This window comes from Etheostoma spectabile, chromosome 9 (assembly GCF_008692095.1).
Source record: "Etheostoma spectabile isolate EspeVRDwgs_2016 chromosome 9, UIUC_Espe_1.0, whole genome shotgun sequence".
In the NCBI taxonomy this organism is placed as follows: Eukaryota; Metazoa; Chordata; class Actinopteri; order Perciformes; family Percidae; genus Etheostoma; species Etheostoma spectabile.
Window position 1 is genome coordinate 37,100,607 of NC_045741.1, and position 21,754 is coordinate 37,122,360.

General features: G+C 38.2%; 2 protein-coding genes across 4 annotated transcripts; both read right to left on the reverse strand.

Annotated features, from left to right (window-relative positions):
* Nucleotides 1-4,656: 4,656 nt before the first annotated feature.
* On the reverse strand, nucleotides 4,657-6,545 carry LOC116695451 (duodenase-1). The gene is made up of 5 exons (XM_032525713.1): nucleotides 6,395-6,545; nucleotides 6,161-6,308; nucleotides 5,924-6,062; nucleotides 5,481-5,714; nucleotides 4,657-5,373 (listed from the first exon to the last, which is right to left on the reverse strand). The coding sequence occupies exons 1-5, from the start codon at nucleotides 6,522-6,524 to the stop codon at nucleotides 5,221-5,223; spliced, it is 804 nt and encodes a 267-aa protein (XP_032381604.1). The 5' UTR covers nucleotides 6,525-6,545; the 3' UTR covers nucleotides 4,657-5,220.
* A 946-nt stretch (nucleotides 6,546-7,491) lies between these two features.
* On the reverse strand, nucleotides 7,492-15,247 carry LOC116696140 (granzyme B(G,H)). Of its 3 annotated transcripts, none has more exons than XM_032526900.1 (5): nucleotides 15,109-15,217; nucleotides 14,878-15,028; nucleotides 14,626-14,758; nucleotides 8,038-8,301; nucleotides 7,492-7,945 (listed from the first exon to the last, which is right to left on the reverse strand). In XM_032526900.1, the coding sequence occupies exons 1-5, from the start codon at nucleotides 15,164-15,166 to the stop codon at nucleotides 7,787-7,789; spliced, it is 765 nt and encodes a 254-aa protein (XP_032382791.1). In that variant the 5' UTR covers nucleotides 15,167-15,217; the 3' UTR covers nucleotides 7,492-7,786. The 3 variants fall into 3 exon arrangements, with proteins under 3 accessions (XP_032382791.1, XP_032382792.1, XP_032382790.1); XM_032526901.1 differs by lacking the exons at nucleotides 14,626-14,758; nucleotides 14,878-15,028; nucleotides 15,109-15,217 and adding exons at nucleotides 8,443-8,572; nucleotides 8,676-8,826; nucleotides 8,910-9,092; XM_032526899.1 differs by lacking the exons at nucleotides 7,492-7,945; nucleotides 8,038-8,301 and adding exons at nucleotides 13,552-14,003; nucleotides 14,107-14,379 and having other exon boundaries at nucleotides 15,109-15,247.
* Between the last annotated feature and the right edge of the window lie 6,507 nt (nucleotides 15,248-21,754).

Sequence of the window (21,754 nt, forward strand, 5' to 3'; positions counted from 1 at the left end):
TGTTGCTTAAGTGTGTTTGCCAACGTGCTGTTGAGCTTCTCGAGAAGTTGTTGGTGGGGTAACAAAAGATGTGGTTCCAGATTTTCAAAACAGGGTTGCATTATTGATACAAGAAACCGTTGCTGTTGCAACAGGTGTACTGAGGCCCAAAATGCTCTGAGGGCTCAAACTGCCATACAGTGGCTCCAGAAAGTTTACACACCGATGCTAAACTTGATTAAAAATAGGAATAAAAAATACATCTTTTGAAAATTGATATTAATGCCTTACTTAAAAAGATTAGTAAAATCCAACCTTTTAAGGACACCAATTTTATTTGTGAATGAACAATGTATTGAAAATAAATAGGTGTTCTTCCTTTAAATACAGGGGGCCTAAGTACACACCCCTATGTTAAATTCCTATAGAGGCAGGCACTTTTTATATTTTTAAAGGCCAGGTATCATCATCACTGTGCATCCTGATACATTTTTCCTTGGCCTTTTTGCACAAATCATGTCTAATGATCGACCCAAAGTTAGACATATATAGCAAAGGTAAAAAGTTTTTTATAAATGGTAGTCTGCATTGTCTTACAGACACCAAGTTGCCGTTATGTGTGTATTCAGTGAGTTTAATCCTCAAAGTTAGCGGTTAGATTAAAATCTTGCAAAATTATAGTTATTTCCCCTTTTCCTCAGTTTACATCACGTTTGTGTCAAAAAAGAATCCTCTTACAAAAGAATTTGGTTTTGTGTAATGCAGACAGACTAAATCTGCACTAACATGCAACTGAGTTTCACAGCTGTGTAGGATTGAATGTATAATTTTTCCAAGTACACAAGTAAAACTGTTTAACGTTTAAACAAGTCTTTGCCATTTTAGATTTTAATAACACTGTTACGGTTAATGAACAATAGACAAAGACCATTTGAATCTTCTTTGTTAACCCTCATGTTGTCCTAGGGTCAAATTTGAGCCCTTTTCAGTTAATGTTTTTTTTTTTGTCACAAAAAATGGGCCGTCAAAATAAGCGCTGAAAATGTCAACATTAAAAATATTAAAAAACTTTGAGAAAAAGCACCCGCAACATTCAACAACATCTCAACAAAAATGTCGGAAATAACAATGTTGAAAGTGACCAAAATGTGTGTTTTTTCAGGTTTGACGGGAAGACAACACAAGGGTTAATGTAAATACCATTCTGTATCTCTAGATGGAGAATGTTACCGCAGGAAACAAAATATTACAGGATTTAAAAAGAGGTTTTGTTTACTTTTGTTTACTCTGAATGGGCGTATTTGTCACATGCAGTTCCCGTTCTTAGCTTATGTTTTATTTGTTTCACTGACTTCCTGTTTTAGTTTGATAATCACTGTCTGTCTCTGTCTTTCTGTCTTTGCCTCCCTTCCCTAATGTGTGTAGTCTTTTCCTGTCCCAGTTTATATATGCTCACCTTGTGTCATTCATTCTCTGCCAAATTGTTGTAGTACCTTGTGTGTCTCACTCTCCGGCGGTTTCCCTAGTGTTTGTATCCCAGTGTTTTTGTAGACCTCTAGTTCGTATTTTTGACCACGTCTTCTGCCGGCCGATTTTGTACCTTTGCCTGGATTGTTCTCTGGACATTAAAGCTTCATTACCTTTTTTACTCCCTGCTCTGAGTTGTGCTTTTGGGTCCGCTGTTGTACCGTGACAGTATTCAGTCGACTTCATTTAGAGGAAAGTGAGAAGGAGATAACATAGACGCAACACTAAGGCCATTTAGTGGGGATGTTCTTGACAGAGCCAATATTTCTTTGAATTGTGACAAACTAGCTGAACCACAGTAACCACAGTTTCCAACCAAAGATGTGAGTGTTGATGTCCACCAAAGAATCCAACTCCAACATCTCTTATCATATGATGTCGCTCATATAACATTACTGGTATCATACCATTTCAAACTTTTTACTTTTGCCTGGATAAACACAAGATCTGTGTTTTCACATGTTGTGATGATGTTCACAAGTGTCATGAAAATTGATATCACGCACTGGGGATACTGCATGCCAGAGACGTATGCACACAGTGGCTGAAGTGGCTGACTTTGACCTTTTTTTTCCTCTGGATAAAATAAATACATTTTGACATTAAAACACAACTTTCTCTTTTGTCTGAAAGAACACAATGCAGCATCTTCTTCTTAATTGAGTCTCATTAATCATTGCCTGTCAGCTGAGGTTGCAATACTTTATCCCGAGGAGACATTGAGCTATATTAAAAAGTTCAATCATAGCTTATGATTATGCCATCTCACCCCTTCAGCTGGTACAAAACGCTACTTTATCACATCCTAGAAGACATGATCATATCAGCCCGGTTTTAGCCTCTCTTCGCTGGTTGTCACGCAGTGTTAGAATTGATTTTAAGATTTTACTGACCACGGATGCACAGCCCAAGACTCACGGTGGCCCAGGCCCCTAAGTTCTCTTTAAAATCACATTCTCAAAACATGTATTTAAAAAAAGACCTTTGCCAACTTAACCACATTGTTTTATTTTGAGCATTTCTTATTTTTATTTCTTATTTGAGTTGTTTGAAATCTTACATCATCATTGGCTATTTTAATATTTAATTTTCTGTAATCTTTAAAAAAAAAATTCTGTTTTACTTATATTGGCTGATTTTATTTGCCTAAGTCCTGAAATCCAGGGAAGGGTTACGTTCAAGATCAACTGGACTTGGTTAAAGGTGTGAAGGTGCAAAATCGTTTTTTTTTTTTTAGGGAAACACAGTTCCAAATCTTTGTGGAGTCAAAGGAGGAGGAGGAAGGGGGGGGGTCCCTCTATTCAGTGAGAACTGAAGAAGTTGCTCGGATGAGAGACCAATCTCTTAAACTCAAATTAATGAACATCTGCCAACACAAGCCAGTTGCAGTAGCTCTTCTACAAACTACTTATTGTACATTAAACTTAAGCCATTCTGTGGATAAGTTCCTGGAAAACAATTTTTAAAAGGGCAGCATTTGTGTGTTCTAATTCATCTTGAGAAATTTATTTATTTATTTTGCCTTTCAGTTAAAGAGCGATCAATGACAGAGCCACTCAGACACAACTTACCCTCACAGATAAAAATATGCTATTAAGTATTGTGAAGCAAAGCTCTGTGATGGTTACTTTTAACAAGTTATTTCAACTTCCCCTTTTCATCGCTTTACATTACTGTTGTGTTGAAAAAAAATGTGTTCTTAAGAAATTATGGGGTTTTGTGTAATGCAGAGAGAATAATTCTGCTCAAACATGCAACTGAGTTTTCACAGCTGTTAAAATGCACGGTAAAACTGTATTGAGTGTTTAAAAAACGTTGCCATTTTTAGATTTTAATAACCCGTTTAAGCTCAATTATACACAGTTAAAAGAATCTTTGCATTTGTTTCATTAAATATAGTAGTGTATCTGTTGATGGAGAATGTCACCGCAGGAAACTAAATATAACAGGATTTAAAATGAGGCTTTGTTTTACACAGAATGGCTGTATTTAGTCAACTTCATTTAGAGGAAAGTAAGAAGGAGATATCACAGACGCAACACTGAGGCCATTTGGTGAGGATGGACTTGACACACAGCCCACATTTCTTTGAATTGTGACAAACTAGCTGAACCACAGTAACCACAGTTTCCAACCTAAGATGTGAGTGTCAATGTTCACCAAGGACACCAAACTGCAACATGCCTCATCACATAATGTTGCTCGTATAATATTACTGGTATCATGCCACTTAAAACGTTTCCTTTTGGCTGAATGAACACAATGCAACAGCTTCTTTGTCATAATGTAAAGGTCATTTACTGTACAGGACTGTTTCATTCTTGATTGATTCTCATTAATCATTGACCTTCAGCTGAGCTTAACTTTATTCTAAGGAGACATTGAGCTACAAAATACATTAAATGATGACGTGATCATGGTTGTGAATTAAAGCAGGGGTCTTCAACGTTTTTTAAGCCAAGGACCACTTAACTGAAAGAAGGATGGAGCATGGACCCCCCCCCCCCACACACACACACTGCATATATTGTAAACAAATTAAGTTGCACATTAAGCTGGGTTTACAATAAAATGTAAAGCCTTTATATATACCTTTTTAGTGCGTAGAATACTAAGCTAATAAAATAATAATTGTTGGCATGATTTTATGATTCACACATCCATGTTGCACAGTGACTCCTTAGGATGATCTGTATCCGTATCTAGGGACTACCTTGCCTATAGGCCAGTAAGCCTATCATCAGGGGGGATTTACATTTGAAAACCATAGTTGGATTCATGTGAAGACGTTCAACCTTTTTTTTTTTTTTTACTTTCAAAGATAAACAATAATTTGGAGGGCCCCCTGCAGTGACTGTGGGGACCCACTAGGGGTCCCGGACCCCCGGTTGAAGACCCTTGAGTTAAAGACTAAAAGAGTTGCAATAGCTTTGTTTCTTTTCTAATTAGGTTAATTAACACGTTCTTTTTGATTCATGTTATCTACCATCAACACACTGCTTCTGTTATGATGACAATGATCTGCCTTTCTGTAATAAAGCCTCTTAAACTCAAATGAATGAACATCTGCCAGTAACAGCTCTACTACGGGCTATTGTCCACCACACCTACACACAATTTGTGTGTTCTAATAAAGTCCAAAGAAAACAGTTTGTTGAGAAATTTGTTTATTTATTTTGCCTTTCCGTTAAAGAGCAAACACCGACAGAGCCACTCAGACGTATACAGATGACCTGATTGTGTACAGTAAAGGCAATGAGTCTGTTACCTCATTTGACAGAAATCTACATGCATGTCTGCATGAAATCTACATGCATTTGCCTGTTATATGGCCTGTTATATGTTATATGACAATTTGATTCAAAAATGTATATTATGCTTGAGTAAATAAAACCCCAATTAACAAAACTGGGTTTAAAAGAATGATATCAATATTTTAATAAATCATGGTGAGTGTCCGGTACAGCCAGAATCTCATATTCAAGGTGATGTTCTGCTTGTTCGACGGTTGTTTGATTTTAATTTTTAAATTATTCTTAAACCCATTTAGAGAGTATTTGAATTGCTATATCGATTCCCAAATCTTTGATTTTCCTTTGTGTCTGTCTAAAACTCCTATGCACCAAAACATTCTCATTGCAGGTTAAAAAACCCTACACAACTTCCCCTCCAAAATACAATTAAAGTATGCTGAAACAGAGCTTTGTGTAAGATTTAACAACCGTTTTGTTTTAGAACGCCCTTGATCCAGGTAAGACTCTTTGAGATATCCGAGTAGATGTCTGAGGATTTACAGTCTCCCATTTTGCAGAAAGATGCGACACCAACTGCCATCCCGTTGCACACCAGGGGACCACCGAAATCCCCCTGTGAGCAGGAAGCATCTTTAGTTGTTCATTCAAGGGGATGTAAGATGTTGATACATTTATGAAATGGAAACCACATTTTTTTTAATAAACAGACAGAAAACATACCTTGAGTAAATGTTTGTCTGCACAGATAACATTGGGAGGAAGACCTGACCGTTCCCTCTTAACGACGCCACAGCTGGTGACAGACACATCCACCACCCTCAGGTCGTCAACTGGAGCTTTACCACTTTCAGTCACACCCCATCCTGCGACACTGCAATTTTCCATGATGTTTGTTTCAGAAGTTGGAAGACCAATTGGTTGTTCTTCAGTGAAGTTGTTATCTTGTCCACCCAGCTGGAGACACACACAATCAAAAAAAATAAAAATGAAGACTTTAGTTAAACATGTTAATTTGATAAAGTTTCACTTGTTTTTTTTTTTTACATTTACATCACCGGAAATGTTTCAAGTGTTTAAATCCGTACCAACCTGACGACCAAATGCAAATCATTTGTGAAAGCGCACTACTCGTCAACTAGTTGGTTGAGTGAATACATGCTTACTTTGAGGAACATGATGTCATTCGCATTTGTGCTACTGTCATAGGATGGGTGTTTGATGATATCATCAACGTATTTAGTTGTTTTCACCATCTTTTTGAGATTGTGGCTGCCAAGAACAACATTTGTATCCTTCGGTGTCCTGAAAAAGTAACAATTGGGAGGTTGTTATTGGTTTTTCTCAAGTTGTGCCAAAATCAAATGAAGAAACAAATGCTGGAAGAGGAAAATTTAACTCACATTTTACAGTGCGCAACAGTGATCACCAAGTCCTTACAGACAAGGAATCCTCCACATAAATGCTGGTTTTCCTTGTTCTGCACCGAGGCCATGTACCGCATTGACTTATCTGGGGCTTTTCTCCCACCTATGATTGCACTCCCAAGTTCTAAAAACACAAGAAAATAAAAAGGAGTTAAAATGAGTAAATATAACATTTGGAGGACTGTGTAGTAGTCAGATTGTTCTTCTTACCGTTTCGTCCGAGAAATGCCAGAACATGAAAAAGCAGAAACTTGTAAAGGCCATTCATCATAGCTACAAGATGACCAACCTGTTGTAAGGAGGCTGTCAAGTCTATTCTCTTTCTGCAGCAGAGTTTCATCTTAACAAGGTAATTTCTATGTTCTTTATCTTGATTATCAGCCACATCCTCTGGACGATGCTATTTTGCATTTTTTGCATAGCACATACATCACGTGATAAGTACGTGTGAACACAGTCCTACAGTTCCTACTCTTCTTTCATGTCGTTGCACAGTCAATTTTGTATTTATGTTAAAATTTATATTAACATTTTCAATAGGGATGCTGCTCACGGTCCTCTCATTTTCGTCGTCCCAGGATGTGGCATCTACACCCAGCTTCAACCAGGGGACACTGATCAAACAGAATCAGACCGCAGGGCTTCAGAACTAAATCTAGCAATCAAGGCTGACCTGCATTGAGCAGAGACCTTGGACAGACTGAACACAGGGGATGTGTCCCTATCACCAACATACTTAACAAATCTATTGCTAACATTATTTAAGGCCGTGTTAAAATTGCTAACATTATTTAAGGCCATGTTAAAATGCCACGTAATTCAAAAATGCAACTGCCACATGTGACCTGTTGCCTTCTTGGCCAGGTCTCCCTCGAAAAAGAGATTTCAATCTCAAGGGACTTCCTAGTTAAATAAAGTTTAAAAAAAATATGTATATATTTCTGTGTCGGTGCAGCCATGTCTTGGTATGGGTAAGAGTGTCTAGCTCAGTTTTTGCAGCTTTGTTTTTGAATGGTATAGCAAAACCAAATTTGACATGGTCAACACACTAACATGCTTTATAGATGAGCCATAAGTCATCATTGAGACCAATGGGTTGTCCAAATTTGCTAAAATGTTTACAATCCATTCACTCAATATGACACAACACGCAAGAGCTGCTCCGTAATTGTTATTATCATTATTGTTTTTTATTATTATTATTATTATTATTATTATTATTATTATTATTACATTATTATTATTATTGTTTCTTAAAATATAAATGCAACTTGAGTGGTCTGATGAGATTTTTTCAGAAGAAAGTTAAACAAACCTTTATTATGAATTATTGTCGTACGGACAGAGTTATCTGAGACATCACAAAACCTCCAGAGCACAAGAAATGTATGCTAAAGCAAAACTTTATTAAAAGTGTTCAGTCATAATGTCAAGGATGCTTTGGATCAATAAAAAAAAGCCAGCTCATAATAACAAAGAAAGCAACTGAAATAGAGTTTTAAGACATGATTAAAAGGCAGCAACAGGAAGTGGAATGCTGGTCTAAAGCCAATGAGCAGTACAATGCATAACAACAGAAGCACGCTGAACTGTTGCATTTAACTATTTGTTTTTCTTGAGAATTTCATTGATCCAGCCAAGGTATCTTGATATGTCCGTGTAGACGTTGGGATAATGTGGGTAATTACAGTTTTTCTCGTGATTGAAAGACACAATACCAACCGCTACCCCGTTGCACACCAGAGGACCACCAGAATCACCCTGCGAGGAAGAAGAGCGTTCATTTCTTTATTTATCATTTCTTTATTTGACATTTTCTATAAACAGACAGATATAACACAGATAACACATACCTGACAGAATCCTTTGTCTGTGCGATATCCACCTGCACAGATAACATTGGCAGGAAGACCGTTCCATGCCTCCTTACAGACGGTGTCCTTAATGATGGACACGTTCACCACTCTCAGCTCATCAGCCATTCTCCGCTCAGATTCACCAGGTTCAGTATAACCCCATCCAGCTACACTGCACTCTTCGTTTTCGTTTGTGTTTCCTTCATGTGTGGGAAGGGGTATTGTTTGAACTCTGTTGTTCAGTCCAACGTTACTAGACAGCTGGAGACACACAAAGTCAGAAATTAAAACTCAATGCTGTGTCTTATTTCAAAACAAAGTTCTTTTCATTCATCAGACTTTAATTTAGCAAACAATGGCAGGAAGTTGGAGCCGATACAAAAAAATTAAATATTTACTCACTTTGAAGAGCATGATGTCATTCCCATATCCGACACCGTCATAAAATGGATGCTTGAATTTGGTTACACTGTACCTCATTGACTCATCAGCTGTTTTGAGACTGTGGGTGCTGATAACCACACTTGGATTCCTGAGAGAGTGATCGTGATGCATTGTTTTGGTAACTAGGGTTTTTTCATAATTATTTCTAATTACATAAATCAAAAATTGCTGAAAGAGGAAATGTAACTCACGGGACATCACAATGCGCAGCAGTGAGCACAAAGTTTTCACTGATAAGGAATCCTCCGCACACATGATGTTTGTGGGAGTTCTGCACCGAGACCATGTACAGCATTGAATGCTCCGGGACTTTTTTCCCGTGTATGATTTCACTTCCATGTGCTGTAAAATAAAAGTAGAATCAAAGTCAGATAAATGTTCCCATTGAAAAGTTGAATGAATAATGACGAGAATGGTAATCTTACCGTTTTGTCCGACACATATCAGAATGTGAAGAAGCAGAAACTGGTGCAGAGCATGCATGATGCCAGCAAGACAATTGACTTGTCTCCTTTGGGGGTTTCATGTCGACCATTTATAAAGGCGTTTGTGTGATTGTTATCTTTCTCATCTCAAACTTTTACCACATTCAAGTCTGCAGTTTGCATGATCTGTGCTTTATCTGAAGCACATTATGATCAGTACGTGAACAGTTTTACACAGTCTGCCACATTCATTCATTCATTCTCTTCTTACTGTTCATGTCATTCATCATTCACTTTTGCATTTAGGACCCTTCAGCCTCTTGGTTAAGTTTATTCTGATTTTTAAACCTCCCTTCCTCATTGTTTATGAATATTACTTAGCTACATTAAGTGTCTGTTATTAGATTAATTCAACCAATCCAGCCCCGTCCTTGTGCTAGACATGTCAGAACATGAAACATTCACAGATTTGGAAAGGCCACTGATGAGTGGCTGAACTCTGCTGTCCTGTACCAAGGCCATTTATTGTACGGCATCAAGAGTTTGAATTATATTGGTATTGATTAGCCTAAATAAGTCCTTTGAGATGGATAATACCCAATACTACTTGTCGCTAAGATACGCTTTATTAACACTTTCTAGATGACTTCTTAATCATTGATAGGAGCAATGTTTGGGTTGTCCAAATATTTAGCACGGACTAGACAGTAACTGGTCCCTGGGAGTTATCTGTTATCATGTTTACACTCCATTTCACTCACAAATGCAAAATTACACACCTCAGAGTAGACCCAGGCTGTCCTAGTCTATTGAGAAGGAAACAAAGATTTCAAAAACATGTAATAAGTGGTAATATGGTTAAAATGGACAGATTATACATTATCATTATCAGGATTATTTTTATTAACTTAAATGCAATGGGTGTCTTCTGATGAGGTTGTTGAAGGAAATTAAACCTGGTATTTGAAACAAACCTTTTTTATCCGCACTGACAGCAATCTGGACACCTCCATCTTACAATGAATGTATGCTGAAGCATAACTTTGAGCTATATTTTTATTCATAATGTTCCATGTCTTTGAGGATGCTTTTGATCCAGGGAAGGTATTCTGATATGTCTGTGTAGATGTTTGGTCTATCAGTAGTCACAGGTTATGTCCCGGTTGAAAGACACAAAACCAACAGCTGTCCTGCTGCATAGCAACCAGAATCACCCTGTGAGGAAGAAGAAGTTCTCATGTGTTTATTCATTATTTCACTTTAAGATGTACTGTGTCTAACAACAGGTCACTCTGTCAATTCATTATTCTGCATCTTTAAATTTTGTTCTTTGTGGACTTACCTCTCCTCACTGTTTATCCTTGTGATAAGTCAACTTAAAAAGGGGGAATTTGATGAGTCTGTGACACTTTGTTGTCTTTATATTTAATGGATCATTTAGATTAGATTTAGACTAATGCTAAAATACAAGATACTAATTCCTTTCTGGGGTTTTTTGTAAACAGCCCACTCAAACATTACTTCTGAATTCTGCGACAGACCCGATGAACCACAGAAACTAGTTTGGTGATTTAGATTGAAGCAACGATGTCTCCCTGTCACGGTTACGAAGCAATTGTAGTAGTTTAATCACAATGAGCATTTTTGCCAGCAGATGGTACAAAGCAGCATCACCACAAGTTTCATAAATGTAAAAAGTTTGAATTTCATTCTATAGCAGTTGGAAATGCTGATTACAATATTAGAAAGTGAAAAAAATCATTAAACAACTAGTTAATGTTCTGTATGTATGTATGTTCAAAGAATAAAAATCCCTGTGTGTAAGGCTGGATTACTTACTGGGTATAGCCGGCATCTGCCTAAACCCTCAGGGGGAACAAAGGCTACCCTTCACCAGTTTGTGGTAATCCATTAGATATACATTGAAATAAGTTATGCCAGAGATCCAGCAGGGGGTCCGCTGCCCCTAGGGGGTCCTTAGAAATTAAAACATGTCTGAAAAAATACATTAACATGAATCCAACATAATATTAGCAATGATAAATTGCCTGTTTGTGAATTTTCTTTTTTTGACACAACAATGAAGATAAGGTATACATCCACACACACAGTTAAGCATAAGGATTCACTGTGCCACATGTATGTTTAACCTGATGTATAATTATATAAAAATGTCAACAGTTTTTATTTTGATAGTAATTGTTATTACTATTATTTAAATATTATTTAAATTATTTTGTTGTATGCACCAATGACTGCTTTGTCTGTGTTTGAGGTAAGGGACTCTTGGCCTAATGAAGTTAGAGACCCCTGCTCTATGCAGCACAAAAGTCTTTATTACATATTATTATCTGCTATTCAGACCCCTTCTTGTTGAGGGGGCTTAGATAAAGTTTAAAGGCCTTGATTATTTCAGTGTACAATTTTCTTAAATGGTACATTTTTCTAGTTAAATCAAGCAAATTACATTTACAAATCCCCAATAGGACTGTAACTTTTCGTTAGAAATTTGTTCATTCAAACGTAGGGGAAATGTAATATATAATATAATATATAATGTACGTTCTTTAGGCCAGACAGTTATTAAAACAGACAATTTAAAGTAGTTTGCATTCTGTAGTGGCCTTCAGCTCAGTTTTTGCCCCGAGGCCTTCTACTGGGTTGATCCAGCCCTGACTTTGTGCTAGACATGACCAGAACATACAAAATCTGCAACCACAATGTCTTTCTGCTGAACACATGACTTCTGCTGTACTGTATCAATGCCATCAAAACGTTATGTTCTATGCATGTATGATTCTAATCTTAAACTCTAAGACTAACAGACTGATCTGACAGTTTTACTAGTTTGTCCAAGACATGTCAGAACATGATGCAGAAACGTATGCAGATCATGCATTATTTTATTTATCTATTGTCATTTCTTTATTTCTGACAATTGACATCTCCTTATTTTGCTCGCTCTGGGTCTTTTTGGACCTTATTGTCTCCCTGTTAGTGATATAGATACAACTTGGTCACAGCAAGTGAGCTTGAGTTGCATTAATCATAAAACAGGAAAAACACAGATGCAACCCTGATGTGGTTTGGTATGGAAATACTAGGCAACACCAACCAAAGCGTTTCTTTGAAATAGGTCACAGACTAGCCAGACCACAGAAACCACAGTTTCTAGATTCTAGTTTGAGCAAGAGTCTCACAGTTATGAATCTACTGCTCGAGTGTGTACATGCAGGAGAGCACAAGCATACATAAATCCACACAGGGAAACTATTGCCTTTTTGTATGTTTATCATAATATATTATGCAGAAAAAAATGCACTCTTTCTGTCATATTTTTTCTTGACTTTGGTGAAAGGTCATATACAACATCACACGTTTACATAATAATGATAATAATAATAATAATAATAATAATAATAATGTATACTTTATTAATCCCACAAGGGGAAATTAAAATGTACACTCTGTTGTTATTACACACTACACATAGACCTGAATTACCCACATATGCTCAGTACATATACATGCACTAAGGGGGGCTGCCCATGGAAAGACGCCCCGAGCAGTTGGGGGTTCGGTGCCTTGCTCAAGAGCCCAGGAGGAGAACTGGCACCTCTCCAGCTACCAGTCCACCACCATACTTTTGTCTGCATGTATAATTTACAGCATGGCAGCATAGCAGCATAGCAGCGACCCTCTAGTTCCCAACCCAGCTCCCTACCGACTGAGCTACTGCCACCCCAAAATATTTACATTTTTACATTTATTCCATGTTATTGTTATTATTCATCTTACAAATCTGACTACATTAGCAAGTGTGTTTTCTCTTCAAAAATGAATATTCAGATACAGTACCAACAAATGTGGTATTTGACATAAATGCAAGCTGTTGTTGTCTAATTGCAACGCATGTATACTCAGCAGAGAGGACCAGTGTCCAAAGAGTTGGTAGATGCATAGTTTCTCATAATTTTGTTCATCATTGAGTGCCCCTACATCAGTTTATCTTATGGCTGTCACTTGCAGTGCATCACAAACCTGCCTCAGTTCAAGCTAAACATTGATTCTGTCATCCTTCTGAATGAGTCAGTGTTTAGAAGTTGTGGACCTTTGTAGCCAAGTGTTAGCAAGTGCATGTCTGTCTGTCTACCATGTTCCTGCCAGAGTCAGAGATTCCTTAAAAGGTCCTGGAAGCACAGTTTAACCTCTCTGTCGCAAGAGAGTGTCTCCAGAAGTTCTGGACAAGCAGAGAAGATTCACAGAGTATAATGTTTAAAAATGAGACAAGCCCCAAAACATTCTGAAAAATGTCAAAGAAAATCTATGGTACCAAACCCCATTTCTTCTAAGACCTTATTGACTATTTGTCTGAAAAATAAACAAAAGAAGTACAGATTTCAGTCACAAATATGTGCTCAAAAATGTGTTGGGAACAATAATCTTGCATTTGTTTTGTGAATCAATTCACATTTTATGTTTTAAGTATTACCATGTGTCAGTCTTGGGTTGCTCATCAGTGATGTTGCATAGACAGACCACAGCACTCTGATCAACTCTTGACATTCAAGTTTTATTTCCCATTAGATAAAGAGCAACACTGACCGCACCACTCAAACACAGCAATACACGCACATTAATAATGGTAATAGTTTTACTTGTAGAGCACTTTTGAAGCAAAAAGCACAAAATGCTCTCCAAAGTGTGGATTGGCAACAGATTTGATAACAATTAGGAGGTAAAAAAACATTATTCAAAAGATGAAGAAATAAAGCCTATTCAATAAAAACAAACATGTCAGTTTTTAAGAAAGTCTATTCTGTAAAAGTGATTTTTAAGATGAGATTTAAGAGCAGAAACAAGAGGTGGAAAAGTGTTCTAGAGCCAAAGAGCCAGCACAACATGTAATACAAGTATGCTAAATTGTAACATTCAACATTTATTTTGCTTGAGAATCTTTTTGATCCAGAGAAGGTATTTTGATATGTTTGTATAGACATTGGGAACATTTGGATAGTCACAGTTATTTCCCATGTTGAAAGACACGACACCAACAGCCTTCATGTCGCACACCAGAGGACCCCCAGAATCACCCTGTGAGGAAGAAGAAGCAGCTTCACAGGTCTATTCCATTAAGATTAAGAGATTAGAAACCAGTTGACCAGTGGATTTTTTCATGAATAGGCAGGAAACATACCTGACAGAATCCTTTTCTTGTGTGATTTCCACCAGCACAGATAACATTGGCAGGGAGATTTACTCTATTCCTAAGTGAAGCCCAGTCTTTCTTACAGTCCTCCAGGTTAATGATAGGCACATCCACTTCTCGCAGCACATTAACAACTTTACCTCCTGTTTTCGTGAAACCCCATCCAGCCACGTGGCACTTTGCATTTTCTTTTATTTTTATCTTAGCCTGTATAAGTGGTACCGGTTTTACTCGTTTGTTCAGTTGAGCTTTCCTGGACAGCTGGAGACACACAAAATAACAAAGTGAAAATTAAAAACTAGAAAAAAATGCACAGCATACTTCTTAGCCTTCATTACAGCTTGAGTTAAAATAGAATTGGTTGAAGATGAATCTACAGATTTCAGTGCTTTGTTGTTTTTGAGGTGTTTGGGGGACTTAAGCCTAATTCAACAGAACATGCAGCGAAAGATTTTACTGTAAAAATGCTCCACTTGAGACTCTTATGCTGAGAAATGATCTACCTACTTTGAGGAGCATGATGTCATCCCCCTTTGAGACACTGACAAAGGATGGATGCTTGCACCTTGTCACATTGTATCTCATTGAGTCATCAACCTTCTTGAGATCGTGGGTGCCAAGAACAACACTCATAGGATTCCTGAGTGTGCGATTATTGAGAGGTTCTCAGTAGTGTTTCTCAAATTGTGGCGACAAATCAAATACAATACATTAAAATGTATGAATCAAAAATTGCTGAAAGAGTAAAATGTAACTCACATGTTATCACAGTGCGCAGCAGTGAGCACAAAGTTTTTATCGATGAGGAATCCTCCGCACTTATGATGACCTTTGTTGTTTTGCACCGAGGCCATGTACAGCATCAACTTCTCTTTCACATTTTCACCATTTATGATATCACTCCCAATTGCTGAACATAAGAGAAAAAGAAGGATGAGTCAATGTAGCATTTGTAGATCAGAGACTAATGTTCAGATGTGTTAATCTTACACTGACGTCCATGACACATCAGGAGATGAAAAAGCAGAAACTTGTGCAAAGCATGCATTGTGCCGGCAGGAAACTCAACCTGTTGTCTTTGGGGGGGTGTCGAGACGACCCTTTTATAACAGTTTGCTTAGTAAGCGACCTTGTGGTTGTCATCTGCTTCACCAAGACTTCTTTAGCCATATCCTCTGTACGTCAGTGGAACCTTCAATTGTCTTAAAGTGGTGGGTACGTGTGGTCAGTAAAGACATGAGCTGTAATGCAGTATTAACATCGTTCCAGTAAATATGAAACCTGTGGTTCTGCTGCCTCAGCAACCTGAGTCACGTACATACATTATGTAAACATTTCATTACATTACATACATTCTTTTATATTTATGGCACATTAAGTACTGTATCTGTCAACCTGTGTAATGTGTTATTTCTGGGAATTCTTGTCTCTCACTGTTTGGATAACACTTAGCCACTTAAGCTTGAGTGGTCTTTAGAAAAACCAAAATTATTTGTTATGGATCTACCTTTTAGCTGGGACCTTGTTGGCTTTTGTAACTGTCATGTTACACCCATTAACTAAGTGAGTAACACAAACCGCAGTTCAGGTTTGAGTGTCGATATTCTCTCACAAGTTAAGACAAATTCTCGGAAGTCATGTCATCGCTGACTGACGGGTGGAAGTCTGAAGGAACATCGTGACTCATCTGTCAGTTTTTCGCTCGACTGCAGCGGAACACGTATGTTAAAAGACACGTGCATTGTAAGTTTTTAGTTTAATTGAGGAATATGTGAAGAGGAGGCATCCCTCAACGAAATGTATGAATCAGACATCTCTATGTATGTTTACACATACCAAGAAAACGTGAAAAAAGGTTTCACATTTTGTTTTCACCAAAGCTTCTCCCAATTATAATAAATTAAATTTGTATAGCGCTTTTCAAAAACTCAAAGTCGTTTAAAGATTTCTACAACTCAATCCCACATCAACAAATTTAATTACTTTCCTCCTTCCCATCTTTCCTTTGTGTTTTTTATTAATCCGGGGACACATTCTCATGTCTCAGCACATTCTTTGTAATCTTGAAATAAAAACTTTTGGTCACATAAAAAAAACTGAATGACTTGCTACAGTGTAATCTGCTGTAGTCATTAACAGACTTATTTTGTATGACTCTATCTCCCCAATCTGTCATGTTCATTATGCATCCGTGACTAATTGATTCTCCCAATTTTTTTCAGTTTGGACAATGTTGGTTCTCTTCTTAGTTGTTGTGCATATACTACGTGGCATCAAATGGACTTGAAAACACAGACACATGTCAAATGTTCTTTGGGGTGGATCTTCCTGACACGAGCAACAACCCAAACATTTCTTTGAACTGTGTTACAATCTTCAAGATCAACAGAAACCACAGTTTCCAGCTACAGATTTGAGCATTGATGTTCTCACTGTCACAGTTATGAAACTACAGCTCATTAATTGCATAATTATTTAACAGAAAAGAACATTCAAATCATCAAATCTTTTGGACTGTGTGTAATGAAGGCTTTGTGCAAACCATGATCACTAGTTAGATTTATGTTGAACTCAGTACAACCTTTTCAGTGCAGGCAGAGGTCAGAGTCTCTGCACCTCAAGCAGCGAAGAGAAAAATAAGGGAAAGCATGGTCAGCAATTGTACTTTTGACATACCCTCAGAGGTTTTGTGAAAAAGTGGCCACATCTTTACCAACTGCAGCTTTAAAGTGATGCAGGACTGCATCAATACTTATAATCCAATGATTATATCTATACAATGTTTAGAAATCAACAGTTTTGCATAAAAAGTAGTTTTACTTTGGGACTTAAAGTATGTTTTGATGTTGCTGGAGTCTGTTATGTCATTACAAGATACAGTTGTGGACACAGCCGAGGTCCAGACTTTACAAGTGCTCATCTTAGCCTTAGCATATTAGGCTCCCCCCGGGCGTTGGTGGGAAGATGTACACTAGGTCATGGCTTTCTCTGCAGGCATGCTGCTTTGGTCGACTGGTTGTCTTGTTTCTTTTCGCACTCATCGCGTAAAGCAGCCCACCAGCAGGCATAGGTGGAGGAGGTGTGCAGCAATGTATGCTGTCAGACGCCTATTGTGCTGCACAGTGGCTCAGTGGTTAACGCTAATAAGGTCTCACTGTTGTTGCTGTGGGAAGTTCTTTGCCAAGTTAATACTCAGAGGTGTCAAACTAGCAGTTACTGTTTGTCTAACACAATGTCAGTGTCTTTTCTGCTCCTTCATGCTCAGTCCAACAAGTTTTCTCAGTAGTTTTGTGGAAGTTTTTTTTCCAAAACTAACATTTCTTAACTTGAATCCAACATATTATTAGAAAATATAAATCAGCCTAATTGTGAAAAAAAACACATGTTGATGATAGACTTACTGGACTATGGGTAAGGTAGTTACTATGGTAGCCTTCCACAGACCTGTGCCACTTGTATGTTTAACATTAAAATAAGATTCATAGAATCATGCCAACAATTATTATTTTATTTTATGCACTAAAAGGGTTTAATGGCTTTAGGCCGCCCACACATAATTGTATAGTAAGTTTAACATGCAACTTCATTTTATACAACATATTTAGTAAGGGATCCCTGATCAAACTCTCTCTCAGTTAAGGGGTCCTTGGCTTAAAAAAACGTGCATGACCCCTAGACCTTAAAGGTTAAGGCTGATGAGGTGAAAGCCACTGATTTGAAAAGGAGCCCCTTAGCCTGCACCAGCCAAACCACAGCAGGCTGGTGGGGTCAAGGTCCATGATTGGGTGGAGGCTCCCCCCAGCAGGTCATGATACATGTCCCTTTGCTCTAGCTTCAGCAGCTAAGCAACATAAAGAAGGAGCAGATCACAAAAGGCCAAGAGAAAGACGCTTTAGCCGGTGAGAGCAGTTAAGGATCTGTAAAAAATAAACACTCTGAAGAAATGAGGCTCTGGAGAAATGAAGCGCCGAAAACCTGGAACTTCCAATTATGGTAGAGGAGGTTACTGAAGCTGTTTCTCTAAGTAAGTTGTATTAAATGGAGAGGCTCTTCAGAGGCACAAGGGGAGCCAGAAGGAAATAGACATGTGCCTGGCCCAGCCGACAGAGAACACACAGAGAGATCTGGAGATTTAACAGCAGCACTGGCAGGAGGGGAGGTCATGTCTCCTCAAGTCCCTCAGCGACCCGCAGGTTGGAGAAGAAAGCTCGGGAGACAGGATGGGGTGATGGACAGGATAGTCCACCTTAATGCGCAGATGGAAGGCCTAAAATACCCTCTCTGTGGAAAAGATTCCTCCACTTATTCAAGTGAAGTGGGGGAGAATTCGCCAACCTACCTTACCTCATCCTCCAAGATAACATTCATGCATTCATGACTTGGCATCCCCTGTTTGAGTGTGACTGTCTTGTCCTGTGTAGTAACAGTTTAGTACCAGTCGGTGGCAACTGTGTCCTGTGATTTTATTTCCTTGTCCAGCTTTGCCATCTACTGAACAGTTGATACATGTTTTATTATCCCAATATTTTGCATTTACATAGGACAAAAGCTATTGTTCCAAATCATAATCTAAAATGTACCATCTACACAAAAACTCCTTACTCACTACTACAATAAACATTTGTACCACTTCAAATCTTGGTGGATTTGGTACATTTGAGTGTAACTTTGATAATGCAAGTGTAGTTTGATGCAAATCTTACCATATGACTCTTTCCATATCTATATTTGGTGACCATTAAGTGTAACATTGACATTAAAAATGGTATACAATATATTATCTTACCTGCCACTGTTACTCTGTTAGTACTTCATGATATCCAGCAGAGAATGTCAGAGTTCCCAACCAGACTTAAAACATAGCTCTGCTTTTTGACCATCAGAGGGTGCCGCTTCTCCATCAGTGCAGAGCTAATGGCAAGTCACAAATTGAGCTGTCTGACAGCATCTGTCTGTCTTCTGTGCTACATTGAAGTCGACTCCTTCGTTTTCAAGCAAAACAATGAACATGTCAACCCACTACAAATACATGGTGTCTAACAGTTTGTGAGGGTTCTTTTATTAAGTCGGATAGTGATGTATTAAAAGGATCTTCACAGCTCTGCATAGGAGGGTCTGGCTAGTCCACAAAGCGTTCTGGGATGGGAGAAAAAAATGCTATGGTTTATTGGCATTTCTTTAAATCAACCATAATCATCATGGGCGATGTTAAGCACTGCACAGATGGAAAATAGCCTCGGGAAGGAACTGCTTTTGGTGGGACATGTGTATGTACAAAAGTTGTAGTCGTGCAACAGAAAACTCAGATTGGACAGATAGTCTAGCTAGCTGTCTGGATTTACCCTGCAGAGATCTGTGGAGCAGTTAACCATAGTCTTCATATATCCACTGCAGTTTAGAATTCCAACACAGAGGAAGCGTTCAGGTCGAAAAAGAAGATATATGGTGCAATCCCAGCGGTGTAATGTCACATATAGACCGAATAGCACATTACATGAAAGTATAAAATAGTAAAAGTTTGACAAGGAAGTAAGCAGCGAAGACCACAACATCCAGAACGGCTAATCGTGCTTTACAGACGTCTGATAAATATGATTATGTGAAACATTTATTCAGCTTTTCTCCTCCACACCCGCCCTCTCTGGGCTATCAGTCAGTGAGCTTGTAGACAATTTCAACTGTAAAATTACAAATGTTATTGATGCCATTGCTCCCACTAAGGTCAAAGTTGTCTCTGGTAAGAAAAGATCTCCATGGAGAAATGTCCTACTGGTGAGAACAGAAAAAAGAGAGTGTAGGAAAGCTGAACGAAGGTGGCGAAAAACAAATCTCCTGGTCCATTATAACACCTATAAAGAGAGACTTCGCATTTATAATTTGGAACTGAGGAATGCAAGAAGGTCCTTCTTCTCTGATATTATCTCTAGAAACAATAATAATTCACGTGCTTTGTTTGCTACTGTTGATAGGTTAACAAACCCTCCAGTACCAGTAGCATCTGAACTTTTATCTACCAAGGCCTGCAATGACTTTGCCTCCTTCTTCAAAGACAAAATTCAGAAGATTAGACAAACAGTCAGTGCCTCCATATCAAGTTCAGGACATGTGTTGTCACAGTGTTCAAGCAAAACTAGTTCCAATATGACAGAATTTCACACAATCAACCATACAAACCTGGAGGACATTATTCAACATCTGAAAACCTCGACCTGTTGCCTTGATATTCTACCAACGGGACTTTTCAAAAATGTTTCCAATTGTTTGACTTCTGATCTTCTACAGATTGTGAACACATCTCTTCTTTCAGGTATCTTTCCACAGGCCCTGAAAACTGCAGTAATTAAGCCACTTTTAAAAAAGAACAACCTAGACAAGTCACTAATGAGCAACTATAGGCCAATATCAAACCTTCCGTTTTTAAGTAAAATCATTGAAAAAGTAGTCTTTCAACAACTCAACCATTTCTTGTCACTAAGCAACAGTTTGATACCTTTCAGTCGGGTTTCCGACCACACCACAGCACTGAAACGGCTCTTGTCAAAGTCTTTAATGACATCCACCTTAACACAGATAGTGGCAAAATTTCAATCTTAGTATTACTTGATCTCAGTGCTGCATTTGACACGGTCGACCATGACATATTACTAGACCGATTGGAAAACTGGGTAGGACTTTCTGGCTTAGTACTAAACTGGTTTGAATCCTACCTAAAGAATAGGGATTACTTTGTGTCAATAGGTAATTATACATCTGAGCGTACAAATATGACATGCGGAGTTCCGCAAGGCTCCATTCTGGGGCCTCTTCTGTTTAACATCTACATGCTTCCACTGGCTCAGATTATGGAGAAAAACAAAATAAGTTACCATAGTTATGCGGATGACACACAAATTTACATAACCTTATCGCCAGGGGACTATAGTCAAATACAAAAACTGACTAACTGCATCAAACAAATTAACGACTGGATGTGCCAGAACTTTCTGAAATTAAATGAAGGAAAAACTGAGGTAGTTGTTTTTGGAAAAAAAGAGGAACGATTAAAAGTCTGCGCTCAGCTTCAAACAACAATGTTAAAAACAACAGACAAAGCCAGAAATCTGGGTGTAGTCATGGACTCAGACCTGAACTTTAACAGCCACATTAAGACAATTACAAAGTCAGCCTACTATCACCTAAAGAACATATCAAGGGTTAAAGGACTTATGTGTCAACAGGACTTGGAAAAACTGGTCCATGCTTTCATCTTCAGTAGACTTGACTACTGTAACGGGTCTTTACAGGTCTCCCTAAAAAATCAATCAGACAGCTGCAGCTGATTCAGAACGCTGCTGCTCGAGTCCTCACTAAGACCAAGAGACTGGATCACATCACTCCAGTTCTGAAGTCTTTACACTGGCTTCCTGTGTCTCAAAGAATTGATTTCAAAGTACTCTTGCTAGTTTATAAATCCCTTAACGGTTTAGGTCCAAAATACATTTCTGATCTGCTACTACACTATGACCCCCCAGACCTCTCAGGTCATCTGGGACAGGTCTACTTTCTGTCCCCAGAGTCAGAACTAAACAGGGTGAAGCAGCTTTCAGTTTCTATGCTCCTCATATCTGGAATAAACTCCCAGAAACCTGTAGATCCG

What these genes read in the sequence shown, in the direction of transcription:
- LOC116695451 (XM_032525713.1), bottom strand. Translation starts at nt 6,524, where the DNA reads ATGAAACTCTGCTGCAGAAAGAGAATAGACTTGACAGCCTCCTTACAA. An exon ending in ACTGTTGCGCACTGTAAAAT is followed by an intron (nt 6,063 to 6,160) that starts GTGAGTTAAATT and finishes TTACTTTTTCAG; the next exon opens with GACACCGAAGGATACAAATG. An exon ending in ATGACATCATGTTCCTCAAA is followed by an intron (nt 5,715 to 5,923) that starts GTAAGCATGTAT and finishes GTGTGTCTCCAG; the next exon opens with CTGGGTGGACAAGATAACAA.
- LOC116696140 (XM_032526899.1), bottom strand. Translation starts at nt 15,166, where the DNA reads ATGCATGCTTTGCACAAGTTTCTGCTTTTTCATCTCCTGATGTGTCAT. An exon ending in GCTGCGCACTGTGATAACAT is followed by an intron (nt 14,759 to 14,877) that starts GTGAGTTACATT and finishes TCGCACACTCAG; the next exon opens with GAATCCTATGAGTGTTGTTC. An exon ending in ATGACATCATGCTCCTCAAA is followed by an intron (nt 14,380 to 14,625) that starts GTAGGTAGATCA and finishes GTGTGTCTCCAG; the next exon opens with CTGTCCAGGAAAGCTCAACT.